Below are 20,519 nucleotides of genomic sequence, written 5' to 3'. Positions count from 1 at the left end.
AAGTTTGTTGTATATATTTGGAAAACTGTATATTGTTCTTTTTAAAAACTGAGTTGTCAGTCACAAAATTCTCTTATATTTACTAAGTCCCCCAAGTTAAAAAACTACTTTATGTTTTTTTAAATATAGATACCTAGATTGGATAAGCCCAATGACGGTCTCAGTAGCCTAGACAGTACCTAATTGTGCCTTTATCACCATGAGAGTTATATCTGCCTCTTCAGATTATCATCAAGACTAAGTTTTCCTTTGTCCTTCTCCTGAAGAAAATTGGTAATTCAGGAATCCCAAATCCTTGAGCATAATTGGGCCATACATATGTTTATTCACTGTGCTGGTATTTGCCTGAGAAGCTAGAACAGGCTAGGGCAGGTTTCCAAAGTTAAGTTCTACTTTTTGTATGCCAGTGTCAGAGCTCTGTGCCATCACATCCTCACATATACCCATACTTCAAGAAAATCCATCATGTTTTATTTTACTTGTTTACATAAGCAATATTATAACATTAGTAATCTTATTTATTTGAATAAAGAATTTCAGTGCTAAAAGAAAAGAGAAAACTGCTGGGCTAAAAAATTAGAGCCTGAAAGAGGTAAGGAAGGAGTTGGAGCTTAGAAGCTTTAGGATGTAGTGCTACAGAGCATGGCAGGGGAAGGGGTGAGGGAAAGCAGACTTATGAAGAAACTTGGAACTCTTAGAAAAATTGGAGGTTCATAAAAAATGGAGACATTTTAGGAATGAGGATAGACAACTTTGGAACATGGCCAGGATGGACTAAAACCATAAAGAGACGTCCTGGGATATGTGTGTCTGCATCAGAAAAGACAAAGACCAGGAAAATTTTCTAGCCTGTACCTAGGAAAGAGCACAAGCTGAGGTTTATAGGATTTTAGATGGGTAGGTTCAAGCTGGAATTGATATTAAACATAGAGAGGATTTTGTTTTCCCACTCACCCAAAATACAAGCTGAAAGAAACTGCTCAGGGCTTGGGCTGAGAATAGAAGTTCTGATGAACTAGGAAATGAGTGCAACTTACATATTATACTTAAAATTTAACTTCAGTTTTCCATTCAACAATATTGATTTAGCATCTGCCAAGTGACAGATACTTTTGTAGACACTAGGAATACTGAGGAAAACAAATCAGAAAAGGCCCTTGTTCTCTTGGCACTCATATTCTAATAGAAGGGGATAGACAAAGAAACAAGAAAATAATTTAAGGAAATAAGATATGTTACAATAGCATTATAAGAGGAAAAAAGCAAAGTAATATGAATGGGGAAGGGATGGGTGGAAGGGTAATTTAGATGTGATTAGATTTGTTTTTTAAAAAGGTCACTGGTTGCTGTTTTTAAAGAGAATGGGTAGTAAGGGAAGCAGAGATATCATAGAGATCAGAGAGGAGATCATGTGATCATCCACGTGGAAAATGGTGGTAGACTAGGATGGTAGAAAGGTGAGCAGACCTAAGATAATTTTAGAGGTGGCACTCATTTTAGGAAATTGTTTGTGTGCTTTGAACTGCTTCAGCCAATATGTGCTTAAGTCGTATATGGTGGATCTAGTGACACTATAGCACACAGCCTTTACTTGGTAAGACAGATCCTGCATGGGGAACTGCTGACCTCATTTTGTCCTTTCTGAGTACCAGGAGACTAACGCAGTCCAGGTATCTGTATTTAACAAAACACGAAGGAACTTTTTAACTTGAGACTTAGTGAATTCAACAAGAATTTTTTTGAGATCAACTGAATTCATTTTATGAAAAGTACAATATGCAGTTTTCCAAACATATGCAACAAACTGTAGAAGTTATGCAAGTTCTCATACAACTCTCCAATTTCTCATTAATAACCTGATGAACAGTCTCCATGCTTGTCCATGGTGGATCCTCATATGTCCTCTGCTCTTCCTGCTATCAAGTCCTGCTTCAGTTGGGGACTTTCTCATTTCCAATCCCCAGGAATGGCTGTGTATTCTGTCTATAGTTCTCTTTATGTTGGCAGCTACATGCCCCTGACATGCTGCTTATACTGGAAAAAGTTCTCAAGCCTTTTGAAAGGAAATGTTGTCTTCCTATTTGGTATTTCATTCAAAATGGGTTCTCCCTGTGTTCCCTGGGAAACTTCCTGTGCAGCATTATTAAATATCCCCCATCGTTAATGGCTAAGGGTAGCATAGTTCTGTGGATCCTCAGTCACATCATGCCCCACATTATGTAGGTTTTCTTCCTTTAAGAAAAAAGCAGAATATTGGTAAGAGCTGGGTGGCCCAGAAGAGAATCTTTGGAAATGAAACCCAGCTGATCCACACGGGTAGTTAGAACACTTAGGTACCCAAATATCAGCCAATGTGACTGGAGAGCTTTTTCTTCCTCTCTAGATCTTGCTTTCTCTCATTAGCATTGATACTAACTTTTGGAGGACAATAGTCAGATGACAATGCTCTGTTCCTCTTTGTCAACTGTAACAAACATCAACTTTTTCTAGTGAAGAGGACCCCAAATTCTAAACAGAGCCAGTTTCTAACTATTGTTTGGTCCTCAAAATAAAGGTAGTTCTCATTAGAATAGCAATTCATGGTTTTGACTATTGATAAATATCATCGTATTGATAGTATGTAATTCAAAATCCCGCAGAACTGCTATTATGTACATTGTACCTAACAGTTTAAAATGAACTATCATCTTTGAATCTGCTATTGTAAGTGCTGGGGTAAGCAAAAATAAATTAAATAAATAAATAAATAAATTCTTTTATTAAAAAAGTCTACATAGAAGTTTATGTGGGATCTTTATATAAAGGATCACTGAATTACTATCCCAAGCCTCCAAAGAAGCTGCCTTATGACTATCAAAAGAGATAGTAGACCCTGGCCCCTATGCTAGAAATTAATTGCTTTCTCAGTGGCAAAACTATCTCGGCCAATGTACTGTTTAAATGTTAAAGTATTTGTCATTACTTTTCTCCCCAAATCATGACAATTACCATTATTTGACATTTTACATTTCTATAAAGATCTCTGAGAAGAAAATGAAAACCTTGAGGTAGAATAGTATCTTGTAAAAAGCATTTAACAAGCAGCAGTAAGCCTGGATTCTGACAACTACTATATAAATTTGGAAACCAGGAAAGATTATCAAGATAATAAGGCATGTTATTTCAACCAGTCATATTGGAGTAGTTACCAGTTAATGAAACTCATTAAAAGAAGTAGAATATTCCATACAGTTGTATTAAATATTCAAAAATCCCAGAAGCCAGTGATATATATGTGTCCAGTTTTCTGGGAAACTTTACCAGCTCAGTAATATAAAAAGTCTTGTGTTTGCCTTAGGCCAGTTGCTCTAGTCTTTATATATATCTGTAAAGATACAGATACTGAAGTAGAACCAGTTTTCAGAGTCAATAAAAAGTGCACAAGATGATTGTAGTTCTTGTTTTCTCACATCATTAACAAGAAAATATGACATATAGTAGAGAAAAAAATCTCAGTAAATTGGTACTGGGAAATTCAAATTACCACCTCCTTGACAGTCAGTAGTAATTCTTTGCTAAGGCAGATGAATTTATATATTGCAGTTAATTCAAAACACTGCATGCTTATACATTGGAGTAGTCCCTTGAAATATGAACTCAGACATTTGTTTATTTCAAAGTGAAACAAGAACTTTGATCACTTTTAATTGGAAAGAATGGTATTGGTGAGAATACACATATAATCATCTTTTCATTCCTTTAACCTTAGTGATTACAGTGCAAAAAAACTTTTATTGTAGTAACATATATACAACTCAAAATTTCCCATTTAACCACTTTCAAGTTCTGTAGTATTAATTACATTCACAATATTGAGCTATAATTACTAGTATCTTTTACTCTGACTTTTTCATCACCTCAAACAGAAATCCTGCACTCATTAAGCAAAAACTCCCTTTCCCCCTTTCCTCACTCCCTGCCCCTGGTAAACTATAATCTACTGTCTATCTCTATGAATTTGCTTCTTCTAACTATTTCATATAAGTGAAATCATACAATATTTGTCTTTTGTGCCTTGCTTATTTCACTCAACGTGAATTCATCCACATTGTAGCATGCTTTGGAACTTCATTCCTTTTCATGGCTGAATAATATTCCATTGTGTGTATATACCCCATTTTGTTTATCCATTCATCTGTTAAATTGGCAGTGATTTTTTAGATATGACACCAAAAACACAAGGAACAAAAGAAAAAGTAGATAAAGTGGACTTTGTCAAAATTAAAAACTTACATACATCAAAGAACATTATCAAGAAAGTGAAAAGACAATGTACAGAATGAGAAAAAAACAATTGTTAACCATATATCTGACGAGGGTTTAATATCCAGAATACATAAAGAAATGCTACAACTCAACAGTACAAAGACAACTCAATTTTAAAATGAGCAAAGGACTTGAATAGACACAGCTCCAAAGAAGATATATAAATGGCCTATAAGCACATGAACAGAAGCTCATCACCAGCGACCCATCAGGAAAATGCAAATCAAAGCCACCATGAAATACAACTTCATACCCACTAGAATGGCTATTGTTTTTTAAAAGCAGAAAATAATAGGTATTGGTAAGAATGCAGACAAACAGGAACATTTATACTTTGCTGGTAGGATTGTAAAATGGTTCAACCATTTTGAAAATCTGTTTGGTGGTTCCTCAGACAGTTGAAAATAGAATTACCATATGACCTGGCAACTCCACTGCTTGGTATATACCCAAAAAAGAGAACAGGGACTCAAACAAATATTTTACACCAGTGTTTATAGCAGCATTATTCACAGTAGCCAAGATGTGGAAGCAACACAGATGATTAAGTTTTAACAGTTGAAAAATAGTTTGCTCTCTTAAGTAGCAGACACATGGGTAGAACTACTAGTCAGACAGCCCCAGTACTTCAGGGCATTCATGGAAACAGACTTTCTCTCTGGGGAAAAATTTACTTAGAATTTAGTATGGAATGCCAGTATTTAAACCTCATTTAATGTTTTTTTCTTGACTTTCAAATTCACAAATACTAAGTTTTGCTTAGGTCCTTGCTTGATAAAAGATTGTTTTCACTTCCCTACTGGTTTTAGATTTGTCCTCAATAGTCACAGTAAATTCAGATGTGCTTATGCATTCACAGTGACTGTAAGTGTGTCTCTTTCACATATAATTAGTTAATAGGAATATGAAACTGAAAAAGTTAAGCCCTGTATCCTTTTCCTTTGTATTTACTCTTGATCAAGTCCCAGGAGCATAGAAGAACCTTTTTATCTCTGACTTGTATCATGTCTTTTCTAATATCAGTTTCCTGCTTGTAGTTAGGCTGCTGCTGGGAACTTGAATTTTGAGTAAATTTTAATGAGATAATTTATTTTAATAAATAGTTACTTAAATAGCAGTGGTTTAGGACCTCCAAAAGCAGAACTCCATTTCTCAGCGTTGATGCCATTCTGAATTTTAATGAGGCATTTATGTATTCTATAACAGGTCAATAATAGAATTAGTTTATAGTTTTTACAAAATTAAAGTGTATGTGAAGATAAAATATTAAGAATTCTAGAGTTATTTGGAAGCTGAAATCTAAATCTATTGTCTTCTGCAGTGAAATTTCACAATAATTAGAGCCAGTTATGGTATTAACTAAACCCATAGTGTGTTTTGGAGGAGCTCATGTGAGAGCACAATCTCATAAAAAAATACTGCTTGGACTGAGAAGAAAGATATAAAGATGTCTTAGTAATATATGTTTCTGTGGCCATCTCTTCATGAATAACTGAAAAAAAAAAACAAAACTATAATATATATGAGCCAAGAAAAACCTGAGAAAAGATGTGGTAAAGGAATTTATTATTTAAGAAAGAGAAGTATTTCTTATTGCTTACCAAATGTTTGCAACTACATTCTCATTAAGGCAATTTAAAATAAGTTGATTGAAAATTGAAAATTAAAAAAATCTTCAACCCCAAATGATTATAAATTGCCTAGTACTTTTAAATTGATACTTTATTGCTTTGCTTTAGTTAAAAGACACGTTGACTTTCCAGGAATCTGTGCAGGTCATTTCTTTTAGGATTTAGGAAAGGATTTTAATTTACTGTGCTTTACCTGTTACAAAAAATTAACGCTGAATTGAAAAAAAGAAATTAAGTTAAAGCACCATGATGAATATCTAGAATGTTCTCTAGTAATTCATTGCTGTTTTTTTTCTCACAGGCTTGTACAGCATATGTGGATTTTATGATTTCTGTGGCTAAATTGATTCGTCAGGAAGAAGGACTGCCCATCGATGAAAATCAGATTTCTTTGGAAATGAATAAAGTTATGGAATTGGAAAAAGAAATTGCCAATGTAAAACACATTTTCTCAGATACACTGAATAATGTTAACCACTTTTTTCCTCCCACTGTCTACCATATTTTAAGAGTAAAAGATGAATTCTGCACAACTCCTTAACCAAGTAATAAAAATGCATAGGTCTGTAATGGGTCATTCACTTCCAAAGGACCTCTTCTGAAACTGTAGAATTTTATAATGAACTTGGATTCTGACATCTAAGACAGAGGAAGCTTTTAAATATTAAATTCGATATAGTTAAATACCAATTATAAATGTATTACATCAAAATTCTACTGTTTACAAGCTATTGTCAAGATGCCCTTGAGATGCAGGATAGACCTGATGGCTAAATATTCAGAAAAGCTGTTTTAATTTTGCCATGTACACTTGTATTTTATTTTATTTTATTTTATTTTATTTTATTTTAAAGTTTAAGGTGATCACAGAGATTGTCTATGAACTTGTAAGGTATCACTTTGCTAAGAAGTATTAGCACCTGAGCATGGTCAGATGACACGGTGATGTCATTGAGTTCAGTCTGTCTGCTGAGTTCAAGGGAAATCAGACAAAACTTTCACAGCAAAGCCCAAAGGGTGTATTCCTGAATTTCCTTCAGTTCCTCCAACTCTTAGAGTCTTGATTGGCACTTTATTTTCTGATATTCCTCTGATAAGGTTCCACAGACTCAGTTGAGTTAAGTGGCATCCAATTTATTGATTGAGCCTATGGTCAGATTCACCGTAGGGTCCACAGATCTCCTTCTGACACTACCTCTAAGTCTCCCACCAGTTACTAAAACCATTTTAGCTTCATCAGTCCTGAATAGTGAAGAACCTTGATGGCAATTTTAGATTTCCTGGGGCCATATGAAATACAAAATTTCCAATCAGAGAGACTAGACTTGCAGCTGCAGCTGGACAAATAGCAGTTTTATGGGTTATGTGTGGTCCCGTGTTGGTAACAGAATTGTGAGAGGACAGTTTGCTGCCCAGGGTTTTTACCACTTGGCACCTTCCAGACCATTGTCTACCTTCACCAGCTTCAACTCTGCAGTTCTGTCTTACTTCAGAATTACTTGTGTCTATATTTGCTCTTCTCTCTTAGACTCCAAGATTGGTATGGGGTGTTAGTCATCTCTTATCAACCATGTTATCTCTGTGTGTCCAGCATGATATTATATACAGGAGATGTTCAATAGTTTTTTTTATTTTTAATAAATGAATGATTAAGTAATTCAAAAGGGAAATTGGAGTCATTGTCACTGAGGCATATTTCTATTGTAAACATTTACCTTTGTCTCTTCTCACTTAAAATTCCATTTATTCATTTCAACTACTAGTTAAGGAGTTTATTACAAGTGTCTCTTTTTTTAGATTTAGTGAAAAAAATTGGATGCTCTTGAGTGTAGAGCACTAAGCTGGGCAGGGTGGGAGGACAGTCACAGGTGTTGTCATGCTCCTGTGACAACAGTTTGCAACCTAAACTGTGCTGCTCACTAGGAATTCTCTCTGCTTTACATGCTGCAAAATTCTTGCTGAGACTGATTTTTTTTGTCTGTATTTTACCTGGCACACTGAATGGGGGAGGGGGATACAAAGTATTTGAGAAGTAAATTGGTGATGACTATAGCCAAGAAAATTATTATATTGTGAAACAGCTGGAGACATAATTGAGGCGGCCGTTAACCATAGAAAAGAGGGTTGTAAATATTTCTCATGTGGTTTGGCAGTTATCAAAATATAAAAAAATTTTGAAAGAATTTTATACTTACTGCAGCCAAATATTGATAATTGTTGCTGAATATACCTAACATTTCACTTTTCTTTTTGATATGCTGAACTAAATTATAAAACATGTACAGAACAGAAATTTGTACAGAATAGAACTGAAATCAAATTATGTTGTATTTTTCCCTCATATGTAGTTGCATTTTTCTAAAAGAATTCTTAGTTTTAAAATAATCAAAAATCAAATCCATAGGCTACAGCTAAACCTGAAGATCGAAATGATCCAATGCTTCTTTATAACAAAGTGACATTGGCCCAGATCCAAAATAACTTCTCATTAGAGATCGATGGGCAGGTAAGTAGCAAGTTTTATGTACTCTCTTATTGTGCCATTTCCTAAAATTATAGCACTGAAATGCTATTTCCTAAAATTCATTTATTTCTTATTTATTGAAATAAATTGAAGTTCAAAGTGAATTTAGATGACACCAACCATCTGACTTCATGACAAGACCTAAAGAAACTTGGATGAAGGCATTACGTTTTTTATTAATCATTTTTAGATTTGACTCATTAATCATTAAATTAGAAGTGAATTTCAAAGGTAAAATTCCTTTTGGAGCAGCTATGCAATAATACTAGAAACTAGCATAGGAAAAGGCTTAGAAAACATTAAAACTGGAGTCTTTCTGAAGAATCATTTTGTAGTCATCTGACTTACATAGCCAAACAGTAAAGGCACTAGATTTCTTTTTAACTCTGAAAAGGATAATTTATTTTTAGAAATTGCACGCTCTTATTAGAGTCTATGGAGGTGTTCAGAGCAAAAATGAATTAGACCACAAGGGATAAAAAATAGTTTTTTCATAGGTTCCATCTATAAGCAGCAATTGACATCTTTTTGCTTAGTTGGAATTCATTAGCTAGTATCCAAAAAACTTTTTTTCAGCTATGCATTTATTCTTATGTATTTGTTGATACTCATGATCATGAAATGAAGCAACATCCATGGGAAAATCTACAAACAACCACATTCAGTGATGGAATTTTCGTTGGCACTAATTGTACTAAAAAGAACTTTCATTTAAGGAAATTACTTATTGAGTGAAGCATTTCTCTCAGAACTTTTAAACATAATGTGTTTAATAAATATATTTAGAATGGTTCTGACAACCAAAGAAAATCAAGAAAAGTAGATAGCACTTCATACTTAGGGTGTGACCAGTATATATATATATATATATATATATATATATATATATATATATATGTAATAGAGCCTAAAATATTGATAATCTTCTTCAACATTCTCAAACACTAAAATGTGGCATTTCAGCAAAGTTTGCTTAATTTCATTTCCATGGCCTTTCTTATGTATCTGCTGGTGGTTGAGTAACTGCAGTTCTCATTTAAGAAATACTAGAAAGACAAGATTCCTTATTTTGGAAACCTAGCTTTTAACACACAAAAAAAAAAAAAATGTAGGAAGAAGCACTGTAGACCAAATATTGATAGTTTAAAATGTATTTTTTTGTTTGGCTTAATTGGACCATTTATGTTGTATCCATAACATCACTGTACCTCTGCTATAATACTATGTTTTCATTTACAGCAGGATTTCTACTGAGATGTATTACTTTGTTTGAATAGATTGTTTATTAAAACCCACTTTTAGAAGATAAACAACACCATATATGTATACATAAATTTTACATAAGCCAAGGAAGCTTTCTTTTTAGAGATAAGTTTCTTTTTCTTTTTTTAAATTGTGTTTAGATCAAGAAGATGGCAATGAGCCTAATTCCTAGTTGTATATCCTCTAAGCCAACAGGATATTTTTGTTCTTGAATGGTTTGTTTAAATTCTGCTATTTTCTAAATAATCATGTTGCAGAACTAATTTTTATTCAAAAACTGATTGAAACAATTAAGGAGGAAAAATCCCAAACAAATTTGAAACCGACCATTGTGATAATTATATAATGATGCAACTGACACCCTTTAATGTCTAACCCTCTAATCAAAATTGAATTTTGGAATCAAAAAGAGAAATCCATAATTACTGAAAGTTTTCTGCCTGCTTTTTTCCAGCCATTCAGTTGGTCAAATTTTACAAATGAAATCATGTCAACTGTGAATATTACTATTCCAAATGAGGAAGATGTGGTTGTTTATGCTCCAGAGTATTTAACCAAACTTAAGCTCATTCTTACCAAATATACTGCCAGGTAAGTATGTCAGAGTGCACATATCCTCAAAGTTTACATTTCATATCACTCTCTAGAAGCTTTGCAGCCTCATCTTTTCTGTTGCTGGGTGGTGGGTTTTTTTATACAGAGACCTTCAAAATTTAATGTCCTGGCGGTTCATAATGGATCTTGTAAGCAGCCTCAGCCGAAGCTACAAGGAGTCCAGAAATGCTTTCCGCAAGGTGAAGAAAAAATCTCTCTTTTCCTAAGACTTAAAGCATAAAGAGACACATGGTTATGAAGGTTTGCCATGTTCACTGCTAGGGTATGGTGAACTTTGCCAAGAGACAAAATGCCAAATTTTGGCTGTTTTGCCCATATTTAGGATATGTTGCCTAGGAAAGAAATCAGTTTTCATAGTCTTTGCCCATGACTGTCTACTGTGGCACCTTAATTACATTGCAGTATAAGAAGTTACATTTGGTTATGTAAGCAGTTCATGGAAGACTACTGGCTTGAATTTTGTTATATTAAAAGTTATCGTAGAGGTATCTACCTCCATTAACTTGATTTTTAGGTGCTCATGGCACACTGGACACGTACACAGATGGACTACATTGATGTGGACAATCCATTGAGAGTATTATCTACCTGGACATAACCCTAAGACCTTTTTCTTGGCTGTATCTACATTATTTAAGCAATAATCATCTTAGTCCTGTTGTGAGAGGGGAGGAGGGATTGAGAAAGAAGAGATTCTAACAAATGTATTGGTTGGTGTCTTGGAGAGAAAATCTCTGTGGCTGAATGAAATTTACAGTTTTTACCCTTTAAGAGAAAATATAGACACATTTTTAAAATAAAGAATGCAAAAAATGATATTGTTCTAAATTTCCCTTGCCTAAGTCATCCTCTTTATTGGTACTTAAATGTATATACCTACAGTTCTTCTAAGTACCTGGAGTTCAGCTAAAACATTAAAAAGAAGGAATGTGTTTTCTTGAATGCCAGATGTCCCCCGTTGCATCTATTGGACATTACTTGCCATTTAGATATATGCATTATAACAGTGTATTTTTTTCTAAAGCTATCTAGAAGGATATAAACCTGTAATGGCCAAAAGTTCTACTGGGACATGATACTGAAAATATATCTTATTTTCAAATCAAACGCAAATAATTAATCCAGTCGAATTACGTTTTATCATAAGATAGGAACACATGCCTTGTGGGAAAAACAATGAATACTGCAAGAACTTAGAAGAAACATAAAGAATAGAACCTTGTGAAATTTGTGCTCTTACCATGCTTCAGCCCTCTACTCTGGTCAAACACCATTTCCTTTTTCCCTTTCACAGGCCCTTTATGGCACAACATCAGAAATAGCAACTTGGAGACGTTGTGCAAACTATGTCAATGGCAATATGGAAAACGCTGTGGGAAGGCTTTATGTGGAAGCAGCATTTGCTGGCGAGAGTAAACATGTGGTAATGTTTCCACAAAACTATCGATTATTTCGTTACGTCAATGGGCAATTTCAATTGTCCATAATTTGGCTAATAAGATTTTTTTAATTGGGCAGAGAACCATGGATCATAATTTGCCATTTTTTCCCCCAAGAGTCTGCTCCTAATATTGTTTAAAACAAACTATCCATTTTCTAGAAGCTGTGTTTTCACAGTACCCAGACACATGTTGTATTGATACAGTCATTTATAAACTCTTCTGTTAGCAAAATGGTCCAAGATTAGTGTTTTCTTCAAAATCTAGAAAGTAAATTGGGGTTTATTTGAAGTATAAAAAAATGCATCCCATTTTTCATTGTTATTAAACATAAAACATAAAAACAATGGAACTTAAAGATATGATGAAAGAAAATATTGAAATGCTACTTCATGCTTAACTAAACTACTTATGATAATAATTTAATGTTTTATGTTAGTGTGACTTATATGGCAATGGAAACTATTACATTCTGAAGATGATTTTTTAAATTGATGTGTATATTAAGACAGTAGTGTTGATAATGGCGGTGCTGCTTTAAAAATTTAATGTTGCACATATACCAACTCATTTGTTTAGATCACAGTTTGTCTATAAATTTACATTTATTAAAATGTTATCAAGTCATATAAAGACAACTATTAGTTCTGTTTTTAAAAGAAAAAGTATGTTACAAAGAAGAATTTGTGGCCTAAATTTGTCTTTTGCTCTTTTGGTTTGAGGTTGAGGATTTGATTACACAGATCCGGGAAGTTTTTATTCAGACTTTAGATGACCTTACTTGGATGGATGCTGAAACAAAAAAGAAAGCTGAAGAAAAGGTAACAAGCAAGGCAGTATTCACTATCAAAGAGAAATTTCTTTAAAGGAAAAGATCAACTTTAAAAAGCTGGGAAAAAATATAAGTAAGGATTGCATAAATAAATGCAAGCTCCTATAAAATGTTAATGTTTCTGGAAACAATCTTCATGGATAAATATGTTTTTTATGATTTTCATCTTTTACTACCTCTTTGCAACCAGTATCCACTCTCCATGTTTAGTTTAAAACTTGAAAATATTCCCATTTCCCTTTTAAGTAAGAAAACAAGAGGAAAACACATATGAACAAGTAAAGAATTAAAAGATACTATATCAATTGTTCATATTTTTCCTCCTTTCATGAAACATCTAAAAAGCATCTACCAATGTCTAAAAATGCCCCCTTGATTTTTAATGCAAAATTCTAGCTAAATTTTTTAAATGCCCAATTTTGCTTTTTACTTGACCTAAGAAGAAAAATATTAAATATTAAATTAAGAATGTCATATTAAATTACATTCAAGAAAATAGAAGGTGGTACATTATAATTGTGTAAGGTTGTCTAAGGGGATGTCAAAGTGGACTTTTGACAACTATTCCTGTCTACCCCCTTCGTGCGACTTTTATTGCAGCTTCTAATATACTGCATGAGGATAAAGTTAAGATTACTATGGAAGTCCTCTGCTTAAATTTACTATGATCATTTATCCTGATCACTATATAAAGACTAGAGGCCATTGAAAACATGTCTATTGAAAACTTCAGTGCTTATGAGCAATATTCTCATACAACCTGATTATTCCTCTGTGTTCAGAGGGGCAGGAAGAACCATTCTTTGGACCAACCATACTTTGGACCGATTGGGAGGAGTATACTGCAATAAACTTGTTGTAACATATTGTAATAAGAGAATCAAACTCTAGTCTAGTTCTCTTTCAGAATTAAATGACCTGGAAGGACCGTCTTCTCCAGCTTTCAAAGAACAAGGATGCCTTAGGCCTAGAATTTAGTCTCACGATATATCTGTCTTTCCACCACTCTGGATTGCTCCTCAGAATTTCAGATTGGATTTGGTCCTTTCATGTTGTAGTCATCCATGACACGGCACTGTTTGGTGTAGCCTCTTTGATTATTCTGGATTGTTCTAGATTTCCCAAAGTGGTGTCCTGGAAAACTAGACCCACAAGTTGTTCCACAAAAAAAATGTACCACCATCAAAAGAGTTTAGGAAACACTTCCTGTAGGAAGGCTTCACTGATTTCACCCTAGACTAGGTTATGCACTCCCTAGGGTGTGATTTTATAGCACTAAACATCACACTTGACAGTTGATGCTCATTTCACTGCCTGTTGTTGATCTTATAGTATATTCTATGGGGCAGACAATTTTGCCTAGTGTTGCATCCTCAGCCCCTTGCAGAGTATGTAGCTCTTAGGCATTTGAACATATTTTGAATGAATAAATGGATAAACTAATCCCTCTTCTTGGACATTTCCAGAATGTTATTTTAGGCCCTAAGAAGTCCTGCAACAAATAAACCTCTGTCTAATGTTTTTGCCCCCTACAGAATTAACCCAGAGTATTTGACAATAAATTCTTTTTAATGTGGTACTTTTGTGTGTATGTGTGTGTGTGTGTGTGTGTGTGTGTCTTTTAACACTCTGGGGAAGTCTTCTAGGAAATAAAGTAGCATTGAGAGGGAGCCGATTTATACTCATGGCATTGCTTTGTAATGAGCCCACGGTGTGGAAACCTAAGAAAACAGACTTGGCCTAACTAATGTCAGTGACACATGTCACTTGTTCCACTGGGTAAATCCGTGAGCATATATAATAGATTTGCAACAAAACTACATCCATTTGATGGCAAACCAAATAACTCAGAGACACAGGCCTAATTCCCCATGAAAAATTTAAGTTAATTAAACTAAGACCAAGGTTGCAGAAAAAAAAGAAAGTCAAACATATTTGACAAAAACAGGAGCAAAATAAAGAAATAGAAATAGAAAGTAATAAAGAAGTGGTAATAAAGCTAATAAAAAGAAATTAAAAAGTTAAAAATAATAAAAATTAAAAATTAGAAATAGCTAGTGATAGACAAGTGGTAACTGAGATGGCATAACTGGGATAAGTCTGTTTTCCACTCATTTAACTAATGTCTTTCATTTAACTTTGAGAAGATAGGTATGCTGGCATTAAAGGCCAAAATAGAACATAAAAACTCCCAGGAACCAATATTCAGGAAGAATATTAGCACTAAACCTGTAAGCTCATGTCTGTTTTCTCACCAGATCAATGAAGTGGAAAGATAATTACAAGCTGCTAGATTGGATGCTCTAAATATTACCCCTTCTATAAAATTGAAGAAAAAGGTCTTTCATAGAAGAAGTTCATTAGAGTACAGTATATATGGAACAATGACTTGCCAGTTTTCATTTTGGTTTTCTTTGGAAAGCTGCAGCGTATGAGAATTGAGCACTAAAAGCTAAATTTCAGATCTATTTTAGTATTTTTTTTGTATCCTGGGAAGAAGCCATTGAAAAATTCTCCAAGTGTCATATATGTTTTTTTATAAACAATATGGATTGAGCTATTCAGTTGCCAGTGATGGGCAAATTCTAATAGTTGTATTTGAAAGTTAGATTATCATCCTCACATTCAATATTATAATTTTCATAGGCCTTAGCAATTAAAGAAAGGATCGGCTATCCTGATGACATTATTACAAATGATAACAAACTGAATAATGAATACCTTGAGGTAAGTCGCTATAAAGACTCTGGGCTAATGATACATGGGACCAGTAACATTGTCATGTCTAGCTATGGGGGGCCAGAAATTAGGTGAAGTGGCCTAAAACTATAGGTCTCATAGTGTAAAACCTTTCACACTGAAGCCAAAACTACATTGGCCTGGTGTGTATTTGATGAACATGGTTAATGTTATTTTGATTTCCATATATTCCATATTAAGAATCATAAGAAAAATTGGGTGTCATTTAAAGATCATCAAGGGGTGGTTTTCAAGTTGGGATCAAGGGTTGGTCATGATAAAAAACTGAACTGAACAACCAGCAGTTCTCAGGCTTCTTAGTCAAATCAAGTTTCCTTCCACTTTCTAATTATTCCCCTACAGGATCCAGCAGGTCACACCTTTTTTGTTAAAAAAAAACACAAAAATCTAGTAGCTGAGAACCAGAAACTCTCAGGAGATTTAAGTCCCTGCAATACTGACTTCAAACACAGCTGAGGGTCCTATCGCTAACCTGTGGTTGCCATCACTGCTTGAAACTGATGACAAGGTGATCCTTTCCCCATTAAGGGATGACAGTGATTCCTAATCAATGATTTCAGCCTGAGGTGGGGATTTGCAAGCTGTAGTGCCCTCTCCTCCCTTTCCATTTGTGCAAAAGTTTGGTGATCTCCTTTGAATGAGCTGGTTCCAGTATGCAAGTCCCAGAGGTCCTTACGGCAAGAGTGTAGTCGCGGAGAGCAAAGACTCAAAGTCAGACTCCTTGGGTTCACATCCCAGCTCCACGAGCAAGTAACTTAGTTGCTCTGTGCCTCAGTTTCCTCAACTTTAACATGAGGATGCCAGCCCTTACTTGTAATATATATTTACAGTGCTTAGAGTCCCTGACACCCAGTAGATACTAAATAACAACATGCTATTATCATCACCTGTCATGCAAGGATTAAATATCAACATTGTGAGGCTTGTCTGACATTTGGTTTCATTTGATTACTTAACAAAAGAACAGATTAAAGTGGTGATTCTTTTAGAGCTATAGTGACCTGTAAGATAGAACTAGGCTAATTTGAACTAAATCCTTGTTTGGTAAGTTTTAATGCTCTGTTTTAACCTTATTAACTGGTGGAATTTAAGAAGATATTCCTTATGTGTTTTTAGCAAAAATTTTGAAGATATTAGCTTTAATAATTCTCCCAAAATATTTTTGTATAATATAGTTGAACTACAAGGAAGAAGAGTACTTTGAGAACATAATTCAAAATTTGAAGTTCAGCCAAAGTAAACAACTAAAGAAGCTCCGAGAAAAGGTGGACAAGGAAGAGTATGTATAATCCAGTTTTTAATGTGTTCGTTCAGAGAAGGGCCTTTTTATTTTTCCTCTGTCAGGTTGGAGGAAAGAGCCTGATTTAGAAAAAAAATATTTAAAAGTATAATGCCTTCTTTTCATTGAAGACCTTTAATAACATCTGAGAGTATTTTAATAAAGATCTAGATGAGGAGTTCAACCAAATTCAATTTTATTTTCATTAAGGTATCCTTAAACTACTTCACTTCTTTGGTTTTTTTCATACATTGTTGCCTGTACTCTGCTTGGTTTGTGGCTAAGGTTCTCAATTACACCTTAGCCTAAGAAACCCACACTTCCCTCAAGTCTTCTCTTCATCAATACTCTGTGAACAAAATTTTATCTTCTGCTTACAGCTGCACTTTTTTTTCCATCAGTCAAGCATCCCACAATTCCTTCCCCTTCCTAGAATTGCCCACATAACACTTCTCTCAATCCCATGGTAGTCAAATAGGGGATATCAGGAATCACCTTCATTCATATTCTTCAAATGCTCTTAATCTCTCCTTAGTGACACTAGTGCTTCATATTGACTATTGATTTAATGTTTATTTTTCAGTTAAATTCATGGGTGTAACATTTATCAGCATATGTGTTTGTGCACTCAAATCCCTAGCTGTGCTTACATAGACTTTTCTCTCTTAGGCTCTTAGCTCCTAGAGAACAAGGGCCATTCTTTTTGACCATTAATACACTAGCACCCAGCACATTGCTGAGCATATAGAAGGTTCACTGTTAAAATTGAATTAATGAATGAGTGAGCAAGTCAAAATAAATATACTAACTTGATTTTTGTGGCAACTAACGTAATAGCCTGCCAGTGAGGTACTTGGTTCATTTTTGCGTTCACTTATTCCATTTCTTTTATTCATTCATCTAAATAATATTTTGGAACGCTAAGTAAGTCCAGGTGTCATGGGTACTGGGGGAATCAAAGGTGAATCCTCCTTATATTACATTACATTACACCAGCAGAAGGTAAACTTTCACAGGGAAGTTTTGTGCCAAGTGAGGTACAAAGTACAGTGAGACTTTTTAATGACAAGGCTGTTCTGTTCTCATTAAGCAGTGTGCAGGTTGGACAGAATTCATAAATGGAAATGTCATTACTTTTCAATCCTTACATGGCATTTTACAGCCTTGCAACACTGAGATACCCTGAAACAGAGACTGTTGTGCTGACTTCTGGGTTTATACTGGAAAAAATGATGTTTTGTCTGGTGCTAAAACCAGGGCTGCAAATATCAGCAAATGTTTAGTGTTCCAGCTGAGAAAGAAGGAAGGAGAGTGTGTACATATGGCTAGTGTAATAATCAGTTTTCAAATCCTGTCCCTAGAAATCTATGAAAAGTCATCAAAAAGACACCCCGTGGGTAAATGCACAATCTCAGTATGTTTCTTACAAAGTCTGAATATTTCATTTTTCTAAAAATACATACACTTTCATTTAATAATTGTTAGCACTGTCTAGAATATCTAAAGGAAAATATTGTCAAAGATTTTTTTTCTGGAAATGGCCAAAATAACCTGCACCCATATGACACTAGAAAATTTAGTAATTTTAAAGATAGTTGTTGAATTATTGCTTGATGTTTTCTTCTGAAGTTAAGGTAATTCCAATTCTGTAATCATTTTGTAGCATAGTTTGCACTGTTCTTTTTCTTTCATCATATGTGTTAATTTTCTCTGAGTCCTCTCTTAAAGATAGGTAATCAAACACCAGAAATTGTATGTATTCTTTAATGAATGTTTGGTCAGAAAGTTGCGTTGTATAGTAGTACTTTGTGGATTCCTTGCATGAGCTTCTGATAGTCATTGATGCAGTATGAATTCTAAGGTCTTCTCTGCCCTACCTGGCCTAGTTTTTCTTCCTTGTCCGTTCTTCTGCCAGTATATTGAGTTCAAGGATTCAGAAATCTGACTGCACATCAGAATCACCTGGTGAGTAATTTAAAAAATACTGATTTCCCAGCTTAACTACCCTAGATAGTGATATAATTCCTCTGTGGGTGGGATGCAGATACTGGTATTCTTTTTAAGTACACTGCCATCCCCCCACCACCCCACCAAACACACATGTGAGAACCTCTGAGTTAGTGTTAATTCCCTTATATATTAGATCACACTTGTTCTTATTTAAGTTTGTGTAATGTTTCATAGGATAATGTCTTCAATTTTGGCAATTTAGATTTGAAAGATATTTTTGTCTTCAAAGCATTAGAAACAGTAATTGCATAGTATCATTAAGACTCTCCACTGTAAGACACAATATAATAAAAGGACTTCATATTTTGTTTATTTTTTTGCAGTAAAAAGATCTAATATCACACCTGCTTAATAGTAAAAAAGTCACTATACTGCTTTATTTTTTCTTATCATACCAAGTTCAAGTCCTCATTATTTATGTTCAGATAGTTAACATTTAATGCTTCTACTTTGTTTACATAACCTGTAGAGAATTGCAATTTTAGTGCTCAAGATCCTCACTCCCAAAGTCTTACAGAGAACTCGGTATCCATACCTAAAATTGAGGGGACATAGGTAAGAAAAAGTCTACTGACTCTTGCAGGATTTTAGAGAGAAATGTATGAATTAGATTTTTAAGGTAGGAATTAATTTGAATAAATCCAGTCAGTGAACCACATAGTAAACTCCTGGACCTCGTCTCTCCTCACTCACATACTCTCATTGGGGAAACTCATATACTTTTTCGTATCTTCTACCATTGGTATGACCACTGTGTACTGTAGCCACCCTAGATCCATATTCTGAGCTCCACATCACACAGCTAACTGCCAGTGACACATCTTCACATAGCTGTTCCATTGACCCTACAAGCACAGCATTTGTCATTCTGGGAAAAAATTCATGATCTTTTGCCTCATATCTGTCCATTTTCCAACAAATTCCATCTTATTGCCACCAAGACAGAAACCAAGGAGTTTTCCTATTATCCTAGACTGATCCCTTTCTCTCACAACTGATACATCTGTATGTCAACATTTAAACCTAATTCAAACCTCTGTCTCAAAAAAACAGATTTACATCCACTAGCTGTTATTTAAATATTACATGGGAATGGGGGAAAAATCCATCTCATCATTTCCATTATGACTGCCTTAATTCAGACAGTTCTCATTGCTCACCAGAGGCATTAGAACTTCTTTTTAAATTCTTACTGCCAATCATCTCATATATCATCATTTTACCTTCCACACTTGCCCAAGAAATATTTTGAAGACACAAACTGGATCATCTTATTTCCTGATGAAAACCCTTCAATGTATCCCCGTTGCCTATCTTGTGAAGTAGAAACTCTTTATAAAGAGGTATAAGGCTTTTCATATATACCCACCATTGTCCAGAATTCCTCAAAAAGGATTTTACCTACCCATGCCATGGCCCCAAAGCTCCAATCATACTAAATTACTTCCAAGTCATGCCTCTGTATTTTCCCCTGAGTTGTTCCTTACCTTCTACCACCCTTTCTGCCCTTTTCCATTGAACAGAAAGCTGTACATTGTTTGCCTTAAAGGTCACCTCCTTACTTATAGCACCCCGTTGTATTTCTTAAATTAGAGAAGTTGTGGGTTTATGGAAAAATCATACATAAAATACTGGATTCCATACAATACCTTCTTATTAAACCTTGTATTGGTATGGTACGTTTGTTATAATTAATGAAACACATTTTTATAATTGTACTATTAACTATAGTTCATTGCTTAACTTGGGGTTCACTGTTTGGGTTGTGTAGGTCCATGGATTTTTAAAAACATTTTTATTTTAATATATATATAACCTAAAATTTCCCCTTTAAACTACATTCAAATATATAATTCAGTGC

At 34.4% G+C, this 20,519-nt stretch overlaps 1 protein-coding gene across 3 annotated transcripts in view; it reads left to right on the top strand.

Moving 5' to 3' along the window:
- The window catches only part of MME (membrane metalloendopeptidase), a 134,580-nt gene that overhangs the window by 68,260 nt on the left and 45,801 nt on the right, over nucleotides 1-20,519 (top strand). For all 3 annotated transcript variants that reach the window (XM_037842128.1, XM_037842136.1, XM_037842143.1), the window contains exons 9-16: nucleotides 6,238-6,372; nucleotides 8,341-8,442; nucleotides 10,178-10,314; nucleotides 10,424-10,517; nucleotides 11,633-11,761; nucleotides 12,500-12,598; nucleotides 15,256-15,336; nucleotides 16,545-16,648. In XM_037842128.1, the coding sequence (XP_037698056.1) occupies nucleotides 6,238-6,372; nucleotides 8,341-8,442; nucleotides 10,178-10,314; nucleotides 10,424-10,517; nucleotides 11,633-11,761; nucleotides 12,500-12,598; nucleotides 15,256-15,336; nucleotides 16,545-16,648 (881 nt within the window). The remainder of the gene's footprint in view (nucleotides 1-6,237; nucleotides 6,373-8,340; nucleotides 8,443-10,177; nucleotides 10,315-10,423; nucleotides 10,518-11,632; nucleotides 11,762-12,499; nucleotides 12,599-15,255; nucleotides 15,337-16,544; nucleotides 16,649-20,519) is intronic.

This window comes from Choloepus didactylus, chromosome 1 (genome assembly GCF_015220235.1).
Source record: "Choloepus didactylus isolate mChoDid1 chromosome 1, mChoDid1.pri, whole genome shotgun sequence".
NCBI classification, from domain to species: domain Eukaryota; kingdom Metazoa; phylum Chordata; class Mammalia; order Pilosa; family Megalonychidae; genus Choloepus; species Choloepus didactylus.
The sequence above is the reverse complement of the archived record's forward strand: the minus strand, read 5'-3'. Positions and strand labels throughout refer to the sequence as shown.